This window comes from Mugil cephalus, chromosome 4 (assembly GCF_022458985.1).
Source record: "Mugil cephalus isolate CIBA_MC_2020 chromosome 4, CIBA_Mcephalus_1.1, whole genome shotgun sequence".
Lineage (NCBI taxonomy): Eukaryota > Metazoa > Chordata > Actinopteri > Mugiliformes > Mugilidae > Mugil > Mugil cephalus.
The window spans coordinates 6,811,502-6,834,800 of NC_061773.1; the positions used below are offsets into that span (position 1 = coordinate 6,811,502).

Here is a 23,299-nt window from a genome sequence, read left to right on the forward strand (position 1 = left end):
GAGGCATCAGAGTGGCTGTACGAGGACTCAGGGGAGAGAGTGGAGTAGATTCAGATGGTGAGGCTAACATAAGAGAAAGTGTCTGGTGATTTGCAGAGGGAGAGCAGGGATATTGAGGCAGAGAGAAAGAGGCGCACACAGATGCGAGAGAGAGATGAAAACGCCGGCCAAACAAAAACGAAATTGTGGACTGTAAAGTTTTATTGCCTTTTCTGAAACGTAATTATGGTGCAAAGCTGTGCTTTATATATAGTTATCTTTTCATGTAGCTGTAGTTAAAAACCTCTTTACTCTTTATCTTTTTTCCTCTGCAATTATTTTAACTGGACATTTCAACATATGTTAGAGGAACATTTCATGTGCATCAAGTAGATAATAATATACAATCTGTAGTCATTTGACAGCCTTTCTTCCATCCAGTGACTATTGACTGAGTGCATAATTCAACTTCTTTTGTTTTTAGTTTCACAGCACCTTATTTATCCCAACTCTTTGTATTCTTTCCATGCTTATAGCAATTAGAGATGTTTCTGTGCTAATGTGATGCTGAGCGCGCCTCCGAGGCTCTGTCTGATCTGACACATCAGAAACACAAGTTAGAATGATGCAACTTGTTCCAGTTCTCCGCTGATTTATTTATTTTCTCCTTTATTCGGCTCCTTCTATAGCCAGGAGGTCTGACAAACTGGCGTCAGAGGGGTTATGAATTTCAGCGTTGGTAGCCAAAAGTTAATTTTTCCTTTAGTGAGGAGCCATTACCTGTCATTTTCATACCTCGGCATGCAAGGGGATTTTTTTCTGAAAAGATTTCAAACTCACAATTAAAAGTGAGCTTGTTTATGTCCCAGCTTTGCAGAGTCAGAAGTGATGCTTTACGTGAGCCATATGAATTTAAGCTTCCTCCTGTTAACATAATGCATGCAAAGTAAAGGGTGAAATGATCAAGATGTTTGCTATTATATATGTTTGTTCAGGTGACATTTTCAGCTCTGCATTCTTATGGTTGCGTGCCAACTTAATGTCGTGCTTTTAGCTTTAACAATGATACAATGATCTGAGGTTATAAAAGAGAGGATGGGATTCCATGCCTATTCAACTGAATTCTGTCTTTTCTAAAGACTTTAAGTAAATACTGTCCAAGGCAATTCCAAACAAGTGATCTCTGCCCTTTTTACTAGTTTCCCATTGATGCAAAACATTAAATGAAACTACATTTTCAACTGTGGGCAACATGTTATTCTACCCGAGCTGTCAACTTTTAATATACTTAATTTCTTCCTCATTGTTTTCCCTTGCATTTCTGTCTCATTAAACCATCAGAGGATATGCAGGGTCCACAACTACCTCAGCCCCACAGTCACTGGATGCATATGGCTCCTATTAAAACCATGTTTCAGCAGAGATCTCTGTTTCACTAATATTCCCTACTGAGACTCAGGAACTGTAGTCTCAGCTTCGGAGGGGCTTGGATTCAGAACCTCAGCGAGGCTCCGCTAACAGCGGTTCGTGAGGAACTAGCCCTCAACTCCCCCCTCGAAGGAAGCGAAAAGTCTCCATATGTCACAATTACAGTTGCTTTGGGTTGAAACCAGGTGGGATCTTAAAGATGTGGGATCATTTAGCTTGCGACACAAATATTTTCTTTTCTATTGTTGTTCTATGAAAGAAAGTTTTCTATCAAAATCTCTCCATTTGCCTATTTGTTACTTGAAAAAAAAAGTCAAATTTAGTATTTGACAAAATTGCAATGAAATACTATATATATATTTTTGTCATTGTCTATTAGGGGACGTGTATATCCAGCCCACTCAAGACACCAAGAATCCCGTCATCTATGGAGTCTTCTCAGTTTCAGGGTGAGTGAGCGACACTTTTTCTCAAAATCTCTAACGTTGATGCTGCCTGGATGGACGATGATGATGATGATGATGATGAAATACCGTGTTGTGCATGGCCTGCAACACTCAGAGACTAGGCACAAATTGAATGTGGAGCCCAGCGGGAGTCTGTCTGAGCCTCACAGTCCCCATTGGTCAGGTTCGATAGCAGGTTGTCATTCAGCACTCAGCATTAAAATTCCGGGCAACCAAGCCAACAAGTAAATTGAGATTCTGATTGCAAACACGCAGGAAGAGGTGCACACAGAGCCATAATAAACTCGTCTTGATAAATGTATTTGCAAAACAAATAGTGTTATTGTTTCTATCCTCTCTTTAGGCATCAGGCACGTTTAAACCCAGCTGATAGAAACACATGTGGTGCTAATGATAGGGGCCCGTAACAGGAGTTGCAAACATAGCACACCCACAGCACAGCGGCAAGAGCCTGTACTCTGGCGATTCTCTGCAGTACGTGGGTGTTTGTATGTCAGTGTGTCAGACAGCTTGACTCTACTTGAGTCGCTTGGAGAGTGTGTTTGTGCATCATAATGTTTCGGCGCGTTCCTGTAAGGGGCCGAGAGAGTACGTGGGAAGGAAGTAGATCCTACCAGCCGCAGAGAGCACTCTCAGTAATTATCTCAGGGAGTGAGTTAATCGCAATCCTCCAGCCGCTGTCTCCGTGTGCTCACCTTCCTTTCTCCCGCCCCTCCTCCTCCCCCAGGTCTGTGTTCAAGGGCTCGGCCGTGTGCGTCTACTCCATGGCGGACATCCGTATGGTCTTCAACGGGCCATTTGCTCACAAGCAAGGCCCCAACTACCAGTGGGTGGCATACACTGGGAAGATCCCCTACCCTCGACCTGGCACTGTGAGTCAAAAAAAAAGAAGACAACAATTCGCCTTATTAAAGACAGGTTTTTATCATGGAGAGAAGGAGCAGGTTTGACTTTGACCTTTCTAATCTGTCAACAGTGTCCTGGAGGCACTTTCACTCCCAACATGAAATCCACAAAGGATTACCCAGATGAGGTTATCAACTTCATGAGAAACCACCCCACCATGTACAACGCCGTATACCCAGTGCACAAGCGCCCCCTGGTGGTCAGAACCAACGTGGACTACGAGTTCACCACAATTGCTGTGGACCAAGTCGCAGCTGCTGATGGGAACTATGAGGTGCTCTTCCTCGGCACAGGTCAGTGATTTTCTGATAGTTGTCCAGTAATCACAGAGTTGTGAAACTTGAAGTCAAACTTCTTTCTGGCTGGGGAGGTTTTATACACACAAACATGACGCAATATTTTTTAACGCGAATGTGGGATATTGATTTTACAAATTTTAGGATAGAGCTGAGTTGAAGTTGCTTCTGTCTCTGGTCTTACAGATCGTGGGACCGTCCAGAAAGTGATTGTCCTCCCGAGGGATGATTTGCAGACAGAGGAACTGGTGTTAGAGGAAGTGGAAGTGTTCAAGGTCAGTGTTGTGGCCTTAGTCACCTCAGCCCTCCTCTCTCTGTCCTATCCCACGTTTATGCATGCAGTGTCTGTTATGTGAGGCAAAAATAACACTTTCAACATTCCCTGAGCTTCTAAGTTAAAGTTATAAATTGTTTTACTGCAGGTTCCCACACCAATTACCACGATGAAGATTTCATCAAAACGGGTGAGTAACCCCAAACAGTTCAGCTACAATATGGAAACACTTTATAGTAAACTTAATGTCCTACAGTGCTCTACAAATGACTGATATGTAAATATAAATTTCAAACAAAGGCGAGTGTGATCAGGCGCTAATTATATGCAACAGATGATCAAGGAAGGCTGTGAAAGACGAGTTCTGAAACATCTATATAACTTGTCCCAGACTTGAGGACTGTTAGGAAACTGCAGAGTTGTACACTGGAAATGTTGACGACTGATATTAAGTTTTTAATTTTGATTTGTGTCTCATTTTATAGCAACAACTGTATGTAGGATCAGTCTTGGGTGTGACCCACTTGGCTCTCCATCGCTGTGACGTGTACGGGGAGGCCTGCGCTGACTGCTGTCTGGCCAGGGACCCGTACTGCGCCTGGGACGGCAAGTCCTGCTCCAGATACTCCGCCTCGCAGAAGAGGTGAGGGTGCTACCGACCAGCATGCATGCACGTAGTCAGAGTATTCATTTGGACTTCTGTGATATTTAAAAATAAATGTGGAAGTTAAGCTTTGTATTTTCAACCTGACAACCTTTAGACGGAGCCGCCGGCAGGATGTGAAGTATGGAAACCCAATCCGCCAATGCAGAGGTTACAACTCTAACAGTGAGTGTGAGTTTGTAGTAAGGCCAGAGAACATTCAGAATATGCCACAAAATTTAAATATTTCATATGCTGAATATATGTGTTTTTTCAGCCAATAAGAACACCGTGGACTCAGTCCAGTATGGGGTGGAGGAGAGCACTACGTTCTTGGAGTGTCAGGCCAGGTCTCCTCATGTGTCTCTCAAGTGGCACCTGCAGAAGGAAAACAGTGACAGGAGGAAAGAGGTGAGCTCAGCTTTTACTGGGAAGATACTACAGGCAGGTTTCTATAGGAAGAATATTCTAATATATATAATATATTCCTTTGAACAAGCCTTTGAAATTCTCCTCCTGCTTGTTTCAGATTCGCTCAGAGGGCCGCATCCTTAAAACCGACCAAGGCCTTCTGATCCGCTCGCTGCAGTCCTCCGACAGCGGCATCTACCAGTGCACGTCCACAGAGAAAAACTTCAAGCACACCCTCGTGAAGCTGCAGCTCGTGGTCCTCTCCAGACGCACCGTCAACAACGTGTTGGTGGAGACAGGCAGCCCGGCCCTCCCTCCGCTGCAGTCCAGCGCCTGGACTCCGAGCGCTGGTCAGTACAAGGACCTGCTAACCATCCTCAGCCAGCCAGAGATGGGGCTGATCAACCAGTACTGCCAGGATTACTGGCAGCTTGGTGAAGGCAGCCTTGTGGACAACAAAGCCAAAGGCATGAAGGAACTGAAAGAACAGAAGAAGCCTCGCAACCGCCGGCATCACGACGAGGACACGACCCCAGCCGAGACATGAGGAACTAGACGTGCAGCCTCGTCGTATTCAAATACCCCCCGCGTCTACCTTTTCACACAACCTCCTAAACACTGCAACCCTCCATTTAGAGGAATGACTCCAGTCGCACGACAGAAACTGCAACAGAAAGCAACAGCATCGTAACTGTTGGAAAAAAAAATACACAATATTTATTGTAGGTTGTAAAAAGTAATTCTTTGTACCTATCTAGAAAACATGTTTTTTTGTGAATAGATAAATCTGTGCAAATGTTGTTATTATAATATTATTGTTGGTGTTTATTACAATGTGTTATTATGTTGAGAATATCTTTATGTTTGGTGTTTTTGAGAAACAGCAACAATAACCCAGGACAATGGGAGGATGCGCACGTGGACAAGGACTAATGAACCATGTATTCAGAAGCTGACCATGTTGGATCATTGGATCATTTGACTGCTGGCAGTATTTAGTGTCTAAGCTGAGAAGAGTCAGGAAGTCTCTGACCTCTCAAACTTCCCTAAACTTCTTCCCCAGAACTATCTACTGTATGTGGGCCTTTTTTTTTTTCTTTTTCTTTTTTTTTTTTTTTTACTGCAGAGTACAAGATGACAGAAAGATGGCGTTTCACGGGACATGCAGACATTTATAGAAATGCCTACAGACATGCCCACACATGTGTCACGCAGTCACATGTGAATGAAAGGCCTTGGGTGGCAGGCCAGATGACTTTCCTTTCATAATGTGGTCCAGCCTGGCCTCAAGTGAAGATGTTGCATCGCTCGCTCAAATTCTTCCAAAACTCGGTTGCTGCCAAGTGTTTGTTTTTGTTTATATGTGAATATCACATCTCAATGTTGTATTCTTAACAAACGTGATCTTCGTGATAAGCTGTTTTTTGGGAGAAAGGGTCTTTTAATGACACAAAAGCTGAAAAACATGACATTGCCTTCTCTTTTCTCTCTGTGGGGATGAGATATTCCAGCAGGCAGCTATATGTGAGTTTGTGACAGTTTGTGAATTTAAAAAAATATATTATTAGACAAAGCACCTTCTGTTGCCAAATTGGTGATTTCAATAAATAGTAAATACTTCATATGTATCTGTGGCATATTATATGCAGTATATTCATACAAGGTCAAGGATACAGTTTGTATGCTCAAAGCATTTTTTTAAGCTCTCAATGAATCCAAAGTTTGCATTCCTGAGATTTTCATCCTAAATATTAGTTTAAGTAAATATGAATTAGTTAATCAAGTTAATCAAATGACTGGTGCTGTACTTCCTTTTTCAACTGGTTAACGGCCGAGCTTTCATAGCAACTTTTTGTGCTAGTGCAGTGTCGCCCTGATGTGAAACTATGAAACTGAACAACTTCTACACAGTAAAAACAGAAGTCACAACCACTACAACCAGTAACAAGCTGATCACCACCAAACCTGAAGGGAAACCCTCAGCGAAATCTTCAGAAGGTGGCTTGTTATCGTGCATGGCATGTACAGTGTAATGTATATGGTATTTGTCTAAGATGCTACGTTGCCGTGGATGTTTGTGAATGTCTGTCTCGTTGTGGGAATATGGAAATACTATCAGAAATACATGATAGATGTGCTCACACATTTTTATGGTGGGAAATGCTGAAAGGTCAGAAAGATTGTGATTTTATTTTTCCTCTGTCTCTTTCTCTCCCTCTTTTTTTTTTTGGTTCTCAAAAAAGCAAACATATATTTCAAACATGTGCATCCGTTTTCTTTTCTCTGTTTGGCAGACTCAGACTGACCCTGGGTCACTGAGGTAAAGTGATGTACGATAAGCACAGTGGGTGTTATTATAATGACTTGTAAAAAAATTACTATCTTTTCTTCCTCCTCAATGTTGCTAACTAATAAATTAAAGCTCTATATTTTATAATAACACACGTTTTCTTCTGTTTGCCAGTGGTTGGCAGAAAGTTATGTCTGACTGTGTGACGTGCCTTGCATTGACCTGCAGTGGAAGAACTTCTGTCAAGTATCCACGCAACATGTCAATGCATCGATAACAGAAAATATTCGTTAGGTTTGGAACAAAAATTTGTTTCTGCCAGACCTTAAACATTTATAACCTAGGATCCTGTAGGGCCTAGGCGTACTAAATCTTTGGTTGATTAGACATCGTTATATATATATATTTTTTTTTTATTTCCCCCACAAATTTAAATGTATTTAAATACACATTACCATGAATCCAACATATTCTAGTAAAGGAATAAGGGATACCTTAATATTGAACACAAAATGATAATCATAATGTCTGTTTAGAAATGGCACAAGGCCGAGTTTTATATACAACACATATAATAGGGGTCCCTGCTTAATCTCTCTATTAGTTTGGGGGTCCTTGGTCTGAAAAACGTTGAAGACCCCTGATTTAGAAAATCAGTTGGAGGACCTGAAAAGGCCCGCACACAAAACATATCCCTGAATTTGACCTAAGAGCGAAATAAGTCACAATGTACCAAGTTGAGAGACTCTTATCTGGACTGACTCAGTGCTGTAATCAAATCATAGGCCGCTTCAACTAGGCACTGATTGAGTGCCGCTCTCAGTCAGGTTAGTTTTTTCATTCACGTAGTGTTTTCTATGTTTCAGTAGCATTGCCTAGGTTGGAATTTAAGAAATAAGGATACAATAGACAGTACTTAAAAGCTGTGTTCCACTGCTACTGACCTGCAATAGAAAGACCCCAGTAATATAAAGTGATAGCGGTCTTATTGTAATGTGTACTTCTCTAAATGGACACACCCACGCGCTGTACCTACATGCATACATAATTGAAAGTGAGTAGATTAGCGTCCTTAACCAGCTACAGATTGAGGTCAATGAGATCTGTCAGGTGAAACCGCAAAGCTCTTTAATCACTTCAGAGCTCACCCTCAGCACTCAGTCTGCGCTGCAGTATCCAACAACAAATGTGTCTCTCTTCATATTTGTGATGCGAGTTTGAGGGCGTGGTTGTGTTTCCCATTAGCTGGTGTTATTTTTATTTGCTTTGTTTGTTTTTTTTGTTTGTTTGTTTTTTGCAAAGCTGTTGTCAGTCTCACCAGCCAGACACACAAGGCCACACTCATTCCCAAATATGATTTATTTTTTATCTTGGTCTTGCTGTGGAACTATTTTCCCAGCTAGGAAAAAGCCTCCCATACCATTCTATCTATCTGTCTAAGAACAGCGGAGGTACAGAGGGGAACAGAGGGATAAGTACTTGAGCCGATGTTCATCTTCCGCTGAGCACAGCAAAGTCTCCCCTAAAGGTTAGAGCACTCCTACTGATGTATGTCTGCTTCTCTTCGCACCTTTCGCTCTGTCCTAAAACACCCCTGTCCTTGCGCCGCATTGGCCACCTCTGGTCAGGTGGCCAGAGGATGCCCAAAATCCTTTCCTAAGACAGGAAAATACTCAAACATAATCCAGTGTTTGCTGCAGGCAGTTGACGTATCAGCTGCATAGTTGAAGGCGCCGGCCAGACAGTAGGTGAGCAGCAAGGACCTGCTTCCATTTTTCCTGCCACTTGGCTTTTGAGCAGAGGGGACCAAGCCGGGAAAAGTAGGATGGGGGCCGGAGCTAGCGCTGAGGAGAAACGCTCCAGGGAGCTGGAGAAGAAGCTGAAGGAGGATGCCGACAAGGATGCAAGAACTGTCAAGCTGCTGCTGCTAGGTAAACACAGACAAGGTGGCTCCGTGTGCACCCAGGATACAAAACGAAGTTGAAAGTTTCATTATCTGGCTGCACGTATTTCAAAAGAAAAAGATAAAAGTACTTTTTCTTTGAGTTACAAAAGTAGGATACATCTGTAACAATACAATTCCTTTAAGAATGTTCGTTTTATGTTTAAACGTTTCCTCTGATTGACTATAGTTGATGCTAAGTAATCCTACACATATGCTGTCGGCTGAGGGACACTGTATTGCTCTGGACTGACCGTATTTTAAAGCCTTAACTATGTTAAAAGTAGAAGTAAGTGTTTAATAACTAATGTCACCCATTTGCTGAGACATGCTGATAATCACTCAAGACAATCCTCTGTTAATCCAGAGACAACAGGTCCTCCGGCACAAAGAGCTTAACCATGAAGGACACAGATACCCTACCACCGAACCCAAACAGAGCCTGTGGCTGTAGCACTCAGAACCTAAATACGCTGTGGGCATTATTGTATTAAATGAACAAGGGAGACAATATGCCTCATAATGATTTTATTATCATTATTATTATTTAACTTTCTATATTATATACAACTAAATATGTTTGTGCATGTAAGAATACTGCATTTATAAACAAAAATCAGTTGTCACCAGAGGATTCTGTATTTAGACCTGAGTATATGTGGTTCTGAGCGTCTGTCAGGTTGTTACAGATATTGTGTCTTACTCATCATATCCTCTTGATAATGTGGGTCAGGGTCAGGAAGAAAGATTAGACCTGAAGTAAGAAGCATTATGATCTGCTGGGATCCTGCTGAATGCAATGAGGTCATCTGTAATTAATACAGTTGCCGTTTGTTCAAGTTACTAAAAACCCAGCCATGAATTAAAGCGCAACGTTTCAGAACAGAACATAGTGTATTTCTTCAAATTCAGGAAAAGTCGCTTAAAGAAAGTTTGTAATTAAAACTTTATTGTATTATATGAAAAAGAAACAAAAAAAAAACCCACAAACCATTAATTCAACATGTTTTTTTACACTTTCATATAGGTGCTGGTGAATCAGGCAAAAGCACAATTGTCAAACAGATGAAGTAAGATATTTGACTTTGCATCCATCTGAACAGCATCTCATTTCTTCTCGGACAGGCTGAACTGCATTGTAACACTATACATTCTTGTCATCAGAATTATCCACAAAGATGGTTACTCGCTTGAAGAGTGCTTGGAGTTCATCACCATCATCTACAGCAACACCCTGCAGTCCATCATGGCCATTGTGAAGGCCATGAACACACTCAACATTAACTACGGCCACACTGATCAGCAGGTAACGACCACCGACGCGCACTTTCAGGGGCTTGTTACGCTGAGTGGATTTTCTGGCACACTGAACGTAAATGTGTCCCTGTCTGCTTGGATCTGCCCCGCAGGACGATGCCAGGAAACTCTTGCATCTTGCAGATACCATCGAGGAAGGGACCATGCCCAAAGAAATGGCAGACATCATTCTGCGTCTGTGGAAGGATTCTGGGATACAGGCGTGCTTTGACAGGGCCTCAGAGTACCAACTCAATGACTCTGCTGGATAGTAAGAAATCCCATGAACTGATTTCAAATATCAATTTCTCATATCAGTATCGGCCAGTAACTGTACTTGTATCACCCCGTAGCTACCTGAATGACTTAGAGCGACTGGTCCAACCAGGCTATGTGCCCACCGAGCAGGATGTGCTGCGATCAAGAGTGAAGACCACTGGTATCATCGAGACCCAGTTTTCCTTCAAAGATCTCAACTTCAGGTGAGTCAGTGCAATGTTCCTCAACAGGGCAACTCCCTCTTGTGGTATGGTGGTAATCACAGATAAAATGACTCCTGTTTCCACACAGAATGTTTGATGTGGGTGGCCAGAGGTCAGAGAGGAAGAAGTGGATTCATTGTTTCGAAGGTGTGACCTGTATCATCTTCATTGCTGCTCTGAGCGCCTACGACATGGTGCTGGTGGAGGATGATGAAGTGGTATGAAAAGTCCTATTACACACTTGATATTGTCTAGTATTTGCCTCTTATCCTTCTTGGTAAATCAACAGCTTGAAAGTTTACTTGAAAGTCTGGAACTGGGTCTTTTCTTCCAGAATCGAATGCACGAGAGTCTGCACTTGTTCAACAGTATCTGCAACCACCGCTACTTTGCCGCCACCTCCATCGTACTTTTCCTCAACAAGAAGGATGTGTTCATTGAGAAGATCAAGAAAGCTCATCTCAGCATGTGCTTCCCCGAATACGATGGTGAGATCATCACACGGTGTGAAATGGCAACGTATTTTTCAGGACTTTTCAGAAAGTAAACAAAATTAAACTTTGTCTTAATATCGTCTTATTAAGGCCCCAACACTTACGAGGATGCTGGTAACTACATCAAAATGCAGTTCTTGGACCTGAACCTGCGCAGAGACATCAAAGAAATCTACTCTCACATGACCTGCGCCACTGACACAGAGAACGTCAAGTTTGTGTTTGATGCCGTAACCGACATCATCATCAAAGAAAACCTGAAAGACTGTGGTCTCTTCTAAGAGCCACGCTGAGGAACCAAACCACGGTGAGCAAAGCTGACAAGATAGCGTAATGACAGTCGAGAATGAGTGCTTGACCACCTCATCAATGTGACTCTTTCTTTTTACAGGGTACTGATGTAACCCTGTCCTGTTCCACAAGTCCCTCGAATTCAAACTGAGGACTGAAGAAGTACACTGCCCCATCAAAACCAGCAAATGCAAAAAACAAGTTAAATCAATCAATTTGTTGTGTTCAAAACTGAGACATAGCTTTGACCAAAGACTTCTTGGCAACTCAGTCTAGAAGACAGCTCCTAAGTCAGAAACTCCTGTGCAGATTTCATATGAGTTGAATTTTAGTCAAGCTAACTTTTCTATCGGGTGTCTTGAACTCATCTTTGAAGGGCCACCCAAACTGTAGTTAAGACATCAAAAGCTTCTGTCGGCATGAAGAGATTTCTTCTCACATGTACTAATGTGAATAGATGTCCTGCTAACGCATTGTCTCTATGCTCCAGGAAGTGGCTCTAGTAAGAGCGTAAAGAGATGGCCTCACCACCTGCATATGCACTTCAGCCTCTGTTAGACATTTAAAATCAATTAGAAACGGCTTTTATTTACAGACACACTAAAGAATGGTTTGTAACACGATTCAAGTAGGACACAAACTGAACTTTTGAGAGAAGTGTTAGGAAACTAACTTTTTGCAGTAGTTGAAATGGGCCAGTGTAAATAATGAAGCGGATTTGTATTGGACACTTCATGAAGTGTGATGATACCATGTTGATCTGTAACACTTTTGAATGGTAGATGTATTGAACTTCAAATTAAAAATCCTTGAATGAAACTCTAGGCCTTTGAGCCAACTATCCTGTACAGAAACCAATAATTGTACTCCTTGATTAAATGTATTAAAGCTTCTGTAGAAAACTCAGCACTTTTCCTCTTTTTTTTTGGTCAAATTTGAAGCATCATCTGTCATTTACTAATTTCACAGAATATTTCAGATTCCTTCAATGCACTGAAACCTGACACATTTAGGGTTGAACACCTTTACCTTAACTCACAGATTGAAAGGAAGAGTTGCCATTTTGAAAATTCTTCACTACTTGGGTGGATAAGAAGATCTGTCATGGTAAATACAGTTACAGACAGCATATAAAAATATGTTTAACAAATCCATTCATTAGCATCTCCACCAATCATAAATGAACATATTATACTGTATCTTGATTGTTCAGTCAGTGTTGAATCACATTTTCACATTTTCAGGTTGTAGTTTTTGTACTGATTAAACAAAAACATACACTGCCTGGATAAAAAAAAAAAAAAAAGACAAAAAAAAGTCCCCACCTTGATTTAACTAGGTATCAGCCTCCTATTAGATAATTACTGCATGGGTTTCAGCTGGCAACAAGTTATTTAACTCCAGCTGATGAAATGAGTAGCTTCTCATTTCTTAAACGACTATGTGGAAAGACACAGCCCCCGGTGGAGATGCAAGTCTGTTTGAGAAGAGTCAAATCCTTGGCAGACATCAAGCAGAAAAATCATCTGAGGAGGTTGAAGCTGAAACTTCTAAAATTGGTTTATGCCCCCATCATTTCTACTGTCTACTGTCTCAGCTTGTGGGGTCAGTGCTATGATCAGGGGTTGCTGAAGTTGCTCAGGTTTCAGCAACATTATGTCCAAAGAATGAGGTCAGCTGACTACCTGAATAAACTGAATGACCAGGTTATTCCATCAGTGGATATTTTCTTCCCTGATGTCACAGGAATATTCCAACATGACAATGAGTGGTTTAGGGAGCATGAGACATCATTTTCACACATGGATTGGCCACCACAGAGTCCAGACTTTAACCCCACTGAGAACCTTTGGGATGTGCTGGAGAAGACTTTGTTCAGGGGTCAGACTCTCCCATCGTCAATACATGATCCGGGTGAAAAGTGAACGAAATATTGGACGGAAATAAATCATGTGATATTGCAGAAGCTTCTTACTGAAACAATGCCACGGTGAATGCTGCTGTAATCAAAGCTAAAATTAGTATTAGAATGTTGTATTAGTATTACAAGTTGAACAGCTTAATGTGCTCATAAATATGTATTATCTGTAGTGGACAGAGCCACGCTACATGTCCAGCCTTTGCGCTAAATTAATCTGCGCTAACTGGCCACCAGAAGGAGCTTTGGATACAGTGAAGTCGCATCAAATTTGCAGCACCAAATTTTTATTTATTTACGTATTTGAAGTGCCATTCTTCTAAGGCCCATGAATAAACATATTCTCTGCAAGGTTTCAAAATGTATCTGATACAATCTTTTCATTCAACTCCAAGCAAGAACATGAATATGTATAGTTATATATAAATATACTACGTCTTTGAAGATAATCTGAGACAAAGAAAACTTGAAGCAGTTTAAACGACACTTAATAAATGAACAACTGTTTGCCAGAGCCAGAGATGTTGTGACATAATTGAGTAATGCAGCCATTATGGTTAATGTACAGTCAGGATGTTTGGCAAAAGATGAATCAGGCAGAAAATAAACCTTGTCCCAGACCCCCACATAAATCAGACAGCACAGTTAATGAGGCTACATACCTTTTCCGTCTGCGTCGAACAATAATCAATTATTCACAGTACAGAGTGTAGCTGTTCTCTGATCAGAGCAACTAAATGTATCGTCACTGCAACAGAAAGTCAAACTAAGACATTGTAGGCATAGTTTTAAGAAAGTTTTATTTCTCTTGAAAGCATCTATTGAGTTGTGTTTCTTCTATACCCTGAGTTCTCACCACATGACAGTTAATATGTACGATGATGTGCACTTAAAAGAAAAGAAAAAACAACTTTCATCCATTTCTGGGAACAAATAGGAAACTAGGCAGAAGGCTTTGTGCACTGGCAGAAAAATGATTGAAAACAAATACATTTTCTCGAATTAAATATCAACCAACATTAAAAATATCTATTTTATGGCTTGTTTCATCATGTCTAAAAAAAGGATCTTCACATCACGATCAGTGTAAAACTGTACATACACATGGAATGACACTTTTTGTGCAATATCAGTGGTCTCTAAACATATTCACCCACGTCATCTGTAACTAATATGCGCTGCACGGCGTCCAGAAAGGCCGAGACAAAACCAAGGCACTTTTAAAGAGTCATTCTGAGCCTCTCTCCCTTTTGTTCATGGCACATTTGCGTCACCTTTGTAAGACATCGAGCAGTGAGAAGCCTGAGAGATCAATGCTTCGGTCTCAGTACTGTCAAAAATGTGCTAATGGTGAGGAAGACGTTTATGTCTCCTGTTGCTCTCTAGGTAGAAAACAGGGGTTGGTACTTGACAAATGTGCAAATAAAATCCGAGACAGAAGGAAATGGAGAATTGTCATGGCTAGTGCTTTTTTTTTCTGTAGGGAAAACATGCGTGACAAGCAGCCTTAAATGTACGAAAGACCAACACCATTCCTGCAGGTTAAAACATTTTAGACAGTTTTTACAGTATGTGCAAAAGCCTTCGCCTGTTATTGTCTCTTAATTTGCAGCCCTTAAAGCATTGATTTAGTCAAATGAATCGACCACAAAGAGGCACTAATCATAATGTTTAGAGAGATTTCTGTAGAGGTGAGTGTTTTTAGAGGCTATACATTTTACATATGCGTGGCTAGATGGCACTGTTCCCAAAAACATAACATTAAGATTCACAGCTCAGCTGCAATTTCAAACGAGCACACACGCAGTGTATAACACACTCATACCTGAGCACACACGCACAGACAATTTTGTTCCACCAGCCAAACAGTCACGCACGACGACTCCTCACGTTCCAAAAGTGAAGTTGTCGTCTTTGCAAGCTACAGCAAAAACACCCACACAAACCTTTAATTTAATACAGTAAGTGCTCAAACTGTTTCTCTCAGGATTTCTCTAGTGTCAATTTCCTGAGCAGAGGAACGGATGAAAGGAGGATTTTGAGCAACCGGATCCCTTCTAAGTGTTAATGCGTCTGCACGGGAGGTGCCAGTGTCACCACATCCAACCTCTAACTCAAAAAAGTCCCACCATATGATCGATCTGCCTCATGTAGACGCTCTTTAACGGCAGAGTGTACCGTCGCTCCTCTGGGATCCTGTTACACTGCAGAGAGAAAAGTAAAGATGACTGATCATGACGTCAAGCCTCTTCAATAAGTCACAAGTGATAGTGGTGGAAGAGCGAGCTCGACGAGGGTGATGGATGGCCTTACGTTGCTTATGTTGTTCGGAGGTGGCTGGTTGCTCAGTGCTCTCTCTGCCAGGGTTCCCTCCTCACACGGAAACAAGTCGCTCCACCGGTTCTCCCTGAAGCGCTTGTCTATAGGCACGATGTGACCCTCGGTAGTAAAGATGTACTTGTTATCCGATTTGTGGAGCGGGTTGTCCTCATCAAACAGCTGAAATGCATGAACATGGTTTTTACTGATTGTAGAACAACAGCTTGACAGTGGGTACATACAGGAATCTTGAACTTAATGTGCACTGAGAGTCTTTCGACACGTCGTTTGTGCCTCTGAATTTCCACCTGCGTACGTTCTGGTGCCGTCAGAGACAATTTGCAAACGCAGTAATTGTAGTCCAATTTGTATGTTACCGGTTCATCTTTGTTTATTTAATACGCAAATAAATTCTTCCTTTTCAATGTTTCTGAACTGAAAAGCAAAATGTAACTCAAAAATACCTTCAATTTTTAAGGGTCTTAATTTCCACAAAACTGATCAACTTTTAAAACTTTTCAAGACCCCGCAGTTACCCTGCATGACGTGTGTTTAAAACAGCTGTTGACGGTAGCCTTAGGAAAATGTAACAAAACCCAGAGAAATGGGCCAACAGTGAAGTCCAGGCTTTGTCAAACCCACGTGCGATGTTGTCTTATGTGGCAGTATGTCATGGAGAAGTAAGAGAAGTTGCTTCCATTATGACATCCTAAGTAGGGCTGGGCGTATCCATATAAATATCGATAGTATCGATACCAGATCGATACTAGCGTGCTGAGATCGAGAGATTTTGTTACAGTTTCTCTTCTATATGTCCAGTAAATTACTCATCATAGAGTTCCCAGGTGAAACTAGTCACATGCAAATACATTTTATTTATGTCGTGACCCTCTAAGGCAGCTCGAGCACGAGATATGTATCTCGTGTACAAGAGATGGTTCTTATTATTTATTTTTTCCTCCATGCCCCTTTAGGGCTCTGTAGGCTCTATAGCCAAATACAATAAGATAAAGCTGAAGTGGCCTGCTTTCAGTGTACACCATCCTAGACACTGGTATGCTTTTATTTACAAATCCATTCTTGGAAACATTCCTACATATTTGTCTTCTCTTTTTAGCTTCACATGTGGCAAACAAAGTCTCCGTTCTAAGGACATTCTGCAGTTTATGGTTCCCAAGGTACAAACTGTATCGGAAAAGACAGCTCATATGTTTTCTGCTCCTGTTGCATGGAAACAACAACAGTCTAATCTCAAACTTCAAAACCTTGTATCCATGAACAAGTTTTTAAAAGATGGTGACATCTGAGTCCAGTTTGAATGTGTGCAAATGTTTCAATTGAGCTTTTCTTTGTTATGCAACTCTGTGGTTTTACGATCACCTTTTTTTGTCTTAATGTGACAAACCTGGTTAAATGAAGGCTAACAAAATAATTAAGACGTCCTTTCTGAACAGATGGAGTCATAAATAATTGAATCATAACCCCAAACATTTTATCTATTGCAATAGCCTGTGTTACAACCCTATTACGCTCCAGTATCAGGGTCTTCCTTACCAGGTAAAGGTATTTGCAGGTCTCACTGAGGAAAAAGCTCTCCATGCGATCCTCTTTGGATTTGTCCACTACGTGGTGGAGAGTGGCGTAACCACATCTGCAAATAACACAGCTCAGTCCACACATAAAAACATATAAAAGCACAAGAATTATTTAATTAAAGCTCCACAGAGGTAAGCTGGATTTTGTAGCCCACCTGACTTTGGCATTTGTCTCAAGGCTCTGGAGAATATCCATTCCAACATGCAAATAGAAAGGATTTTTGGTCGCCTGTGGAAACAAATGACACAAGAAGTTACCAACAAACACCAATGCCCAATGTTGTGTAACAACAGGTGAACACTGTTACCTGGTAAAGCAGATAAGTTGACTCCACCAGCTCAGGCCTTAAAGGGTAGAAGTGCACGTCAGGAGCCTGTAGCTGCCAGTTGTATCTCTCTGGAAGAGCACCGAAGCGTTTCCAGATGGCATAGTAGAAGGCATGTAGGCAAATGGCATTATCTACATCCCCATTGAGCACCTATAAGGAAGAGCAGCACATCCTTATATTAGTATAACTCCACTACACATATTTACAGACTCTTATCAGATCCACCATAGCCGCATGTACATAATCTAACCTGCAGCCCAGGAAAGAAGGCCTGAAGGGAGTCGATCCAGGTGTTCATTATCTCACCATTGAACATGTTCACATTAACATAGAGAGGTGGGTCACCCTCTCCTTCATTGCACGACTCTCTCCTGGAAAAAAAGAAAAAAACACAGAAGGAGAAAGGTTTGATGAACTGTCATACTACTTGGCAGCGGCATCATGTTATCATGATGACATATCAGGAAACACATTCTTCTGCAGGACGCCACAAACAAGGGTAGTGACGACTATGTGTCTTGCACGTGTGCCTCAAAAACAATGCTAGACACCGCCTGTGTTTTTTTTTTGTTTGGTCAATCCTAAACAAACACCGCTCTCCATAGTTGTGATAGTTTCACAGTTGCAACTGCATGTGAAGCAGCTACTAAACGCATCTACTCTGCCGTGTCACGTTCTTTCAGTGTGGAGGCTCACCCTCTTCTCAGGTGGTTCTGAATGCTCTCGTAAGCAGCTTGAAACATCCAGTAGTCCTCTTTTTCTCCAAAAAGGATGTAGGACTTGAGCAAATACTCATAGAAGGAGTCCATCCCAGCTCCAAGGCCACTCTGCTTACCGACCCACTGGCCTGTTTGAATATTCACTACGTTTCCTAAAGAGAGAAATGTCAGAAAAGTTACATTTTGTTGTAGCTTTTATAATATCAGAGATGATATAGATTAAACAGAATGCAGGCATGCTGAAGGAGGTCAAAGTAGGAGGAGTGTTCCTTAATTACGCAGTTGCACGTACCCAACAGACCGGTTTCGTTGCTCCTCAGGTTCCACAGGGCTCTGACAGCTCGTCTAGCCACCCACTCGAAGGTGGAATCTCCAATCAGGCGGCTCAAAATGCCAAACTCCACCAGCAACGACCCAGCTCCTGCAGTACAAGTCTCATTGATGCTGTCGGGAGGAACCCCCGTCTTTAGGTTCACCTGTGTTCAAGAAATAAAAAAAGGCAGACTTTACTACAAATTACGGTTACGCTGTATCTCACGAGGGCCGAATAAAACGCAGCTCTGGCACGTGGCCACGACAGTCTCACTCACCCTGGGGTATGGTATGCCCGTGCTGGTGTTCTCAAAGGCTGGCAGCAAGCGCACGGCCAAGTCGTGAGCCAAGTGCAGCAGCTCATTATCGTAACCTTCAAAGCCCACCTTGCCAAACGGATGTTTGGGGTCAGTCAGGAGAATGTGCGCTGAGATAAGGCTTCCCAAGATCCTTCAGAGAAAAATGTAATTTTACATTACTGTTTAGCAAGGAAACAGATTTTATTTATTTTTTTGTACTTCAGAAACAACACAACTGCACAAATAATTGCAAGGTTTTGAAAAACTGACGACATTTGAAACCCTTTCATTTGTAGTGTGTCAGTGTGGTTGCATAAACCACACTGACACACTACAATGTTCAGCCAGCTGCTGCGTCGGTTACATCTCGAGCATCTCTCCACTAACGGTGACATTTGTACCTGATGTTTGCCTCAAAAACTTGCACAGTTGAGTCCTTGTCAAAAGATACTGTATCTATGACCAGCTTGACAGCTCTCTGGAACTCTGTCACATTGCCAAGCACCTGGAGAGACACAAAAGCACGCACTATGTATCCACAGTGAATCAGCAAGCGTCTTAAATGGTGTCTTAGGACTGTGGATGCTGCAGCGGCACACAGTCCAAAAAACACAACCGACTGTCAATATTAGTGTTGGCACAGTAGCTCTCTTATCTGTCACCGTGAGGGGGAAGGTTTGTGCGTGCCAGAAAACAACAACATGCAACAGAGGAAGATTTAACCACTGTTACACTAAATGTGCTGCAGATTTTCTTCACCAGACAAAATTAAATAAGCTCCCTAAAGGTCACTTAAAGTTATTTTGCTGCTTAATGCCAGTATCACTCAGTAAGGACTCTTACATCTGCTAACATTTCAGAACATTGTGCGATACAAAAAAACAAACACGCAAACTGAATGGTGCTGAAGCTACTTACCAGTAAGGTGTCTAAGGTGTCAATGAGTGTAAGGGAGTAATTCCCCAAGACATCATTGATGTTGATGTTCGACCTGAAACAAAAGCAAGTGCTTAGATGTGAGAGTGCACCCTTATCCTCATTGCAAATGTGAAGGAGAGGATCTGAATCTCACTCCACATAAAATGTGGTGTGTGTCTACTGATGTCTCAGTGTCATTTGTCAAATTAACATTGAATACAATCCTCCTGTGCCACATAGGCTCCTGGCAAGATTGTTGTTGTTCTTAATTATCGTCTGCACAGGCTTTATACCAATTAAATAACCCACAGATTATTAATTTATTTATTTCTGTCTCTAAAAACGCTATTCTTCACAGTTTGTGATAGGTTTTGCCTAACAAAAACTAAAGTATACTCAATGAATTATTTGACATGTAGAAAGTAGAAAATTCTTACAGTTAGAAAGCGGGAACTAGGTTTTCATTTTATATGAAATATTCTTTAAGTGATTAATTACCAAGCACAGGACATATTTTCTGAAGCTTAACTAACCTGATCTGATTCTGATCTGTTTCTCTATGCAACTGGCCTCAAGCTGATGAGTGACACTTTGTTGTAGATCTACGTGTCTCATGAAGTTGGAAAGGGAGTTTTATTTCAACTGAAGACAAAACTTCTACTTCTATTGTGGGACTGGAAGGAATGTTAATAACATTGTTAACTGAGCAGCTGCAGAAAAAAAATCATATCTTGTGTTGTTCAGTGGAACACTAGGATAGCCTCAACACCTCATGTGGTGCATAGAAGAAGAGACTGATATCATCAGGTGGGGACTGTGGGCATTGTTAATTTCCCATCAGGCCATAGAGTCCTCAGAGTAACTTAAACTAGGGAACTGCATCCATTGTCTTTGACCTGACAAGTTGACCTCTTGAGCAGACAATGATTCCAGTGTTGGTTTTCAGTGTTTTTAGCAGCATAGAAGTCATCCATTCATGGAAGAAAACTTCATACATGGCTGCTTCTGTCCCTTTGAAGTGACCAAACTTGCTTTTTGTAAAACTTGCATCAGTTGAAATTTGGTAAAAATGTCTTTATAACAGTGTATACAGCAAAACTTTAAAGATGAAAAAGAAAGACTAAAAAGATCCGGCACACTGTCCTCCACTTAACCTCACTTGTTTGCTTTCATAAAGAACTATATAGTGCTCTTTCACACGTGCTTTTCTTACATATTATGTGAGGTTAACGTACCTGTTACACACTTCAATCAGTGACTATATTATCACTGCATATTTTCTCATGTGCAAATGAGTTGAGTGTGAAATTGTAAAACAGCGTAACAGGATGAAGAGTAAAATTTATAATTAGATGACTCAATGACATTCACAATAACAATGGTATTTTAATTCTTACGTCAGTTTCTATTTTCAGAGGATAAACCCCCCTGTTATTAAAGCTACTTTAGTGCACAATGCAATTGAGTTCCTCTGAGCTATAATTACTTGGACGTAGCTATGATTAAATGTCCTGTTTTTTGTTGAACTTCAAAAGCTGTTGATGATTTTTAATCTTTTACAATAATAAACTCAACAGTTATAACCATGAGAACAGCAATCTGAAAAATTCATGGATACAACTTTCTGGCATTTAATGAACTTGACAATAAATTGAAAGCTTAAGATTTAAGGAAAAACAATGTTTGTCCATTAGACTGCATGTTTCCTCATGGTTACCCACTCTCCTAAATCTACGAGCATGATCAATACATGAAACTTGGCAGAAACCCTCTGGAGCCTTGTTTAGTCTGGGACCTGTTCTGTCTCATTGAAAGCTGCGAAAACCTGTTTCCTGCTGTGTAGCGGTAATGCTGCATGAAAGGCTAATTTGATTACAGTTTACATGCAAAGTGCAGAGGACAGTTAAACTGACTGGCTGTCCCGCAGCGTGTACTGTGCTTCACAGCAGCAGGTGCAGCCAGTTCAGACAGTCGGAGCAGCCTTGAGTAACTCACGGGTTTAGCACGTCTGGACCTCTCCCTTTACAGTCAATGGGGTTCAGCTCGTCCTCGGGAAAGGCATATTTCATATAATTGTCATATCCGAAATAAAACATCTCTTTGGCCATGCCTTTCATTTTCACTCTCAGAGTGTCAGGGAATGAGCTGTATCTCCGGACGTACTCGTCCTTGTTGCCATCGAAGAAGCTCAGGTAGGATCTCTTGGTGGACTCCTCTCCCACCTTCGCACAGGTACTCGCCGTCTCTTCATACCTGTGTCCTTGCATTCGTTGGGACCACGAGCTACTCTCCCTCGGGTCGGTCTCTTTCTCCTCCCTGAACAGCAAGTCTAATTTGTGCAAATTGAAACCGAGGTGGAAGTTGAACCCCCAGCTAGGTCCCAATCCAAAGGCTAGCCACAGCACACAGCTGAAAGAGAGTCTTAACACGACCAGACCAACTACTACCGACCTCCATTGCATCTTTGCCCCGGGTCGATCTTAAGACGCATAATTTAAGTCCACATACCTCCGAGGCGTGAACGAATGTGGAAATCCGCTGTTTGTCAGACTAAACTACAAGCACAGAGAGGTTGAGGTAGTTATTCCGCCTCACACACTTCCTGTCAACAAACCAGCCCCTCCCTAATTCTGAGTTCTGATTGGTTCTTCGACCGTGTCGTCATTTATAAAGCGACGCGCGCTCAGCCAATCATTGGCCACTGCGTTGTCAATCTCTTCGTTGCATTTCGTGGCATTACGTGTTTTAGTGTAACTTCTGAGCCAATGAGAAACAGCCACAAAGTGAAATGTTCATTTAGAAGTTTCGGAACGTGATTTGTTTAGGGTTACATCCCAAAAATATTCAAAGAGGAAGGCCAGAAAAACCCAAGTTGCACAACTAAAAGTATTCCACTTGCTAATAAGATATATTTAAATGAAGGCTTTATCGATAATTAATGAATCACAGCGAAACAATTGTACATTATAATTAGATATAAACACCAAAAACATGGTAACAGTGCCTCTGACTATGGTCTACTGGAGAATGGTTGCAAAAATGTATTTATTAAAAACGTAAACTTAATATATCTATTTTGTCTTGCTCAAAAAAGGTCACTGAGTGATAAGGAACAGCTCACAAATACACATTAACATCCTTGATCAACATATTTAATGAGTGTGGCTTTAGGACCAAAATCTGTTAAGTCAACATAATGTCACCAAACAGGATCCAAAGTTATTGTGACAGGTGCAAGTGTAACTACAGCAGAGTTGTTAACAGTCTGTCCGCATACACACACGAGGTCTAACCAGGCCAAACCCCTTTGACAATGGAATGCACAAAAACCTTCAGAATTTTTAATAGAGGCCTGCAGTGTCTTTCTTTATCTGGGTATTCTGGGACTTTTAAAGACCTGCACAGGTGTCATCTCTTTGCCTGATTATATGTCTTGTCAGGGTGTGTACAGCTTGTGTATTTCCCTGTGAACTTTGTTGTATCTGTTATTTATTCAGATAAAAGCTCGGTGACCTGTGATCTTCAACCTCAACTACAGAAGATATGTGATCAGGCAAGTAACTGAAAACATCTGCGTGGGCATTCAGGGCCTTATTTTTACGTTGTGGTGGAACAGAGACATGAGTTTAATGAATTTTGTTTTTCCTGCAATAACAATTGCCCTTGCAGTTTGCATACTGTATGACATAGA

General features: G+C 41.5%; 3 protein-coding genes across 6 annotated transcripts in view; 2 read left to right on the top strand and 1 right to left on the bottom strand.

Moving 5' to 3' along the window:
- The window catches only part of sema3fa (sema domain, immunoglobulin domain (Ig), short basic domain, secreted, (semaphorin) 3Fa), a 47,122-nt gene extending 40,278 nt beyond the window's left edge, over positions 1-6,844 (top strand). For 2 of the 4 annotated variants that reach the window (XM_047583776.1, XM_047583779.1), the window contains 9 exons: positions 1,787-1,856; positions 2,602-2,746; positions 2,851-3,073; positions 3,263-3,351; positions 3,499-3,540; positions 3,836-3,993; positions 4,112-4,185; positions 4,271-4,404; positions 4,523-6,844. In XM_047583776.1, coding sequence (XP_047439732.1) covers positions 1,787-1,856; positions 2,602-2,746; positions 2,851-3,073; positions 3,263-3,351; positions 3,499-3,540; positions 3,836-3,993; positions 4,112-4,185; positions 4,271-4,404; positions 4,523-4,951 — 1,364 coding nt within the window. In that variant the 3' untranslated portion in view covers positions 4,952-6,844. The remainder of the gene's footprint in view (positions 1-1,786; positions 1,857-2,601; positions 2,747-2,850; positions 3,074-3,262; positions 3,352-3,498; positions 3,541-3,835; positions 3,994-4,111; positions 4,186-4,270; positions 4,405-4,522) is intronic. The other 2 variants (XM_047583778.1, XM_047583780.1) reach the window with 1 other exon arrangement.
- Positions 6,845-8,368: 1,524 nt separating this feature from the next.
- gnat1 (guanine nucleotide binding protein (G protein), alpha transducing activity polypeptide 1) lies at positions 8,369-12,105 on the top strand. Its single transcript, XM_047584013.1, has 9 exons — positions 8,369-8,625; positions 9,664-9,706; positions 9,801-9,942; positions 10,046-10,203; positions 10,286-10,414; positions 10,503-10,632; positions 10,749-10,902; positions 10,999-11,215; positions 11,300-12,105. The coding sequence occupies exons 1-8, from the start codon at positions 8,520-8,522 to the stop codon at positions 11,187-11,189; spliced, it is 1,053 nt and encodes a 350-aa protein (XP_047439969.1). The 5' UTR covers positions 8,369-8,519; the 3' UTR covers positions 11,190-11,215; positions 11,300-12,105.
- Positions 12,106-13,900: 1,795 nt separating this feature from the next.
- On the bottom strand, positions 13,901-22,219 carry edem1 (ER degradation enhancer, mannosidase alpha-like 1). Its single transcript, XM_047583766.1, has 12 exons — positions 21,604-22,219; positions 19,609-19,681; positions 19,092-19,195; positions 18,670-18,841; positions 18,372-18,555; positions 18,057-18,231; positions 17,611-17,731; positions 17,340-17,510; positions 17,187-17,260; positions 16,991-17,087; positions 15,431-15,616; positions 13,901-15,321 (listed from the first exon to the last, which is right to left on the bottom strand). Exons 1-12 carry the CDS (start codon positions 22,068-22,070, stop codon positions 15,232-15,234), a joined length of 1,914 nt encoding a protein of 637 aa, XP_047439722.1. The 5' UTR covers positions 22,071-22,219; the 3' UTR covers positions 13,901-15,231.
- Positions 22,220-23,299: the final 1,080 nt, after the last annotated feature.

Excerpts from the sequence above, each read along its gene's own strand:
- gnat1 (XM_047584013.1), top strand. The coding sequence starts at position 8,520 with ATGGGGGCCGGAGCTAGCGCTGAGGAGAAACGCTCCAGGGAGCTGGAG. Across the intron at positions 10,204-10,285 it reads CTCAATGACTCTGCTGGATA|CTACCTGAATGACTTAGAGC; the intron begins GTAAGAAATCCC and ends ATCACCCCGTAG. Across the intron at positions 10,415-10,502 it reads TTCAAAGATCTCAACTTCAG|AATGTTTGATGTGGGTGGCC; the intron begins GTGAGTCAGTGC and ends GTTTCCACACAG.
- edem1 (XM_047583766.1), bottom strand. The coding sequence starts at position 22,070 with ATGCAATGGAGGTCGGTAGTAGTTGGTCTGGTCGTGTTAAGACTCTCT. Across the intron at positions 17,261-17,339 it reads CAACTTATCTGCTTTACCAG|GCGACCAAAAATCCTTTCTA; the intron begins GTAACAGTGTTC and ends TTGTTTCCACAG. Across the intron at positions 17,088-17,186 it reads GAGACAAATGCCAAAGTCAG|ATGTGGTTACGCCACTCTCC; the intron begins GTGGGCTACAAA and ends TGTTATTTGCAG.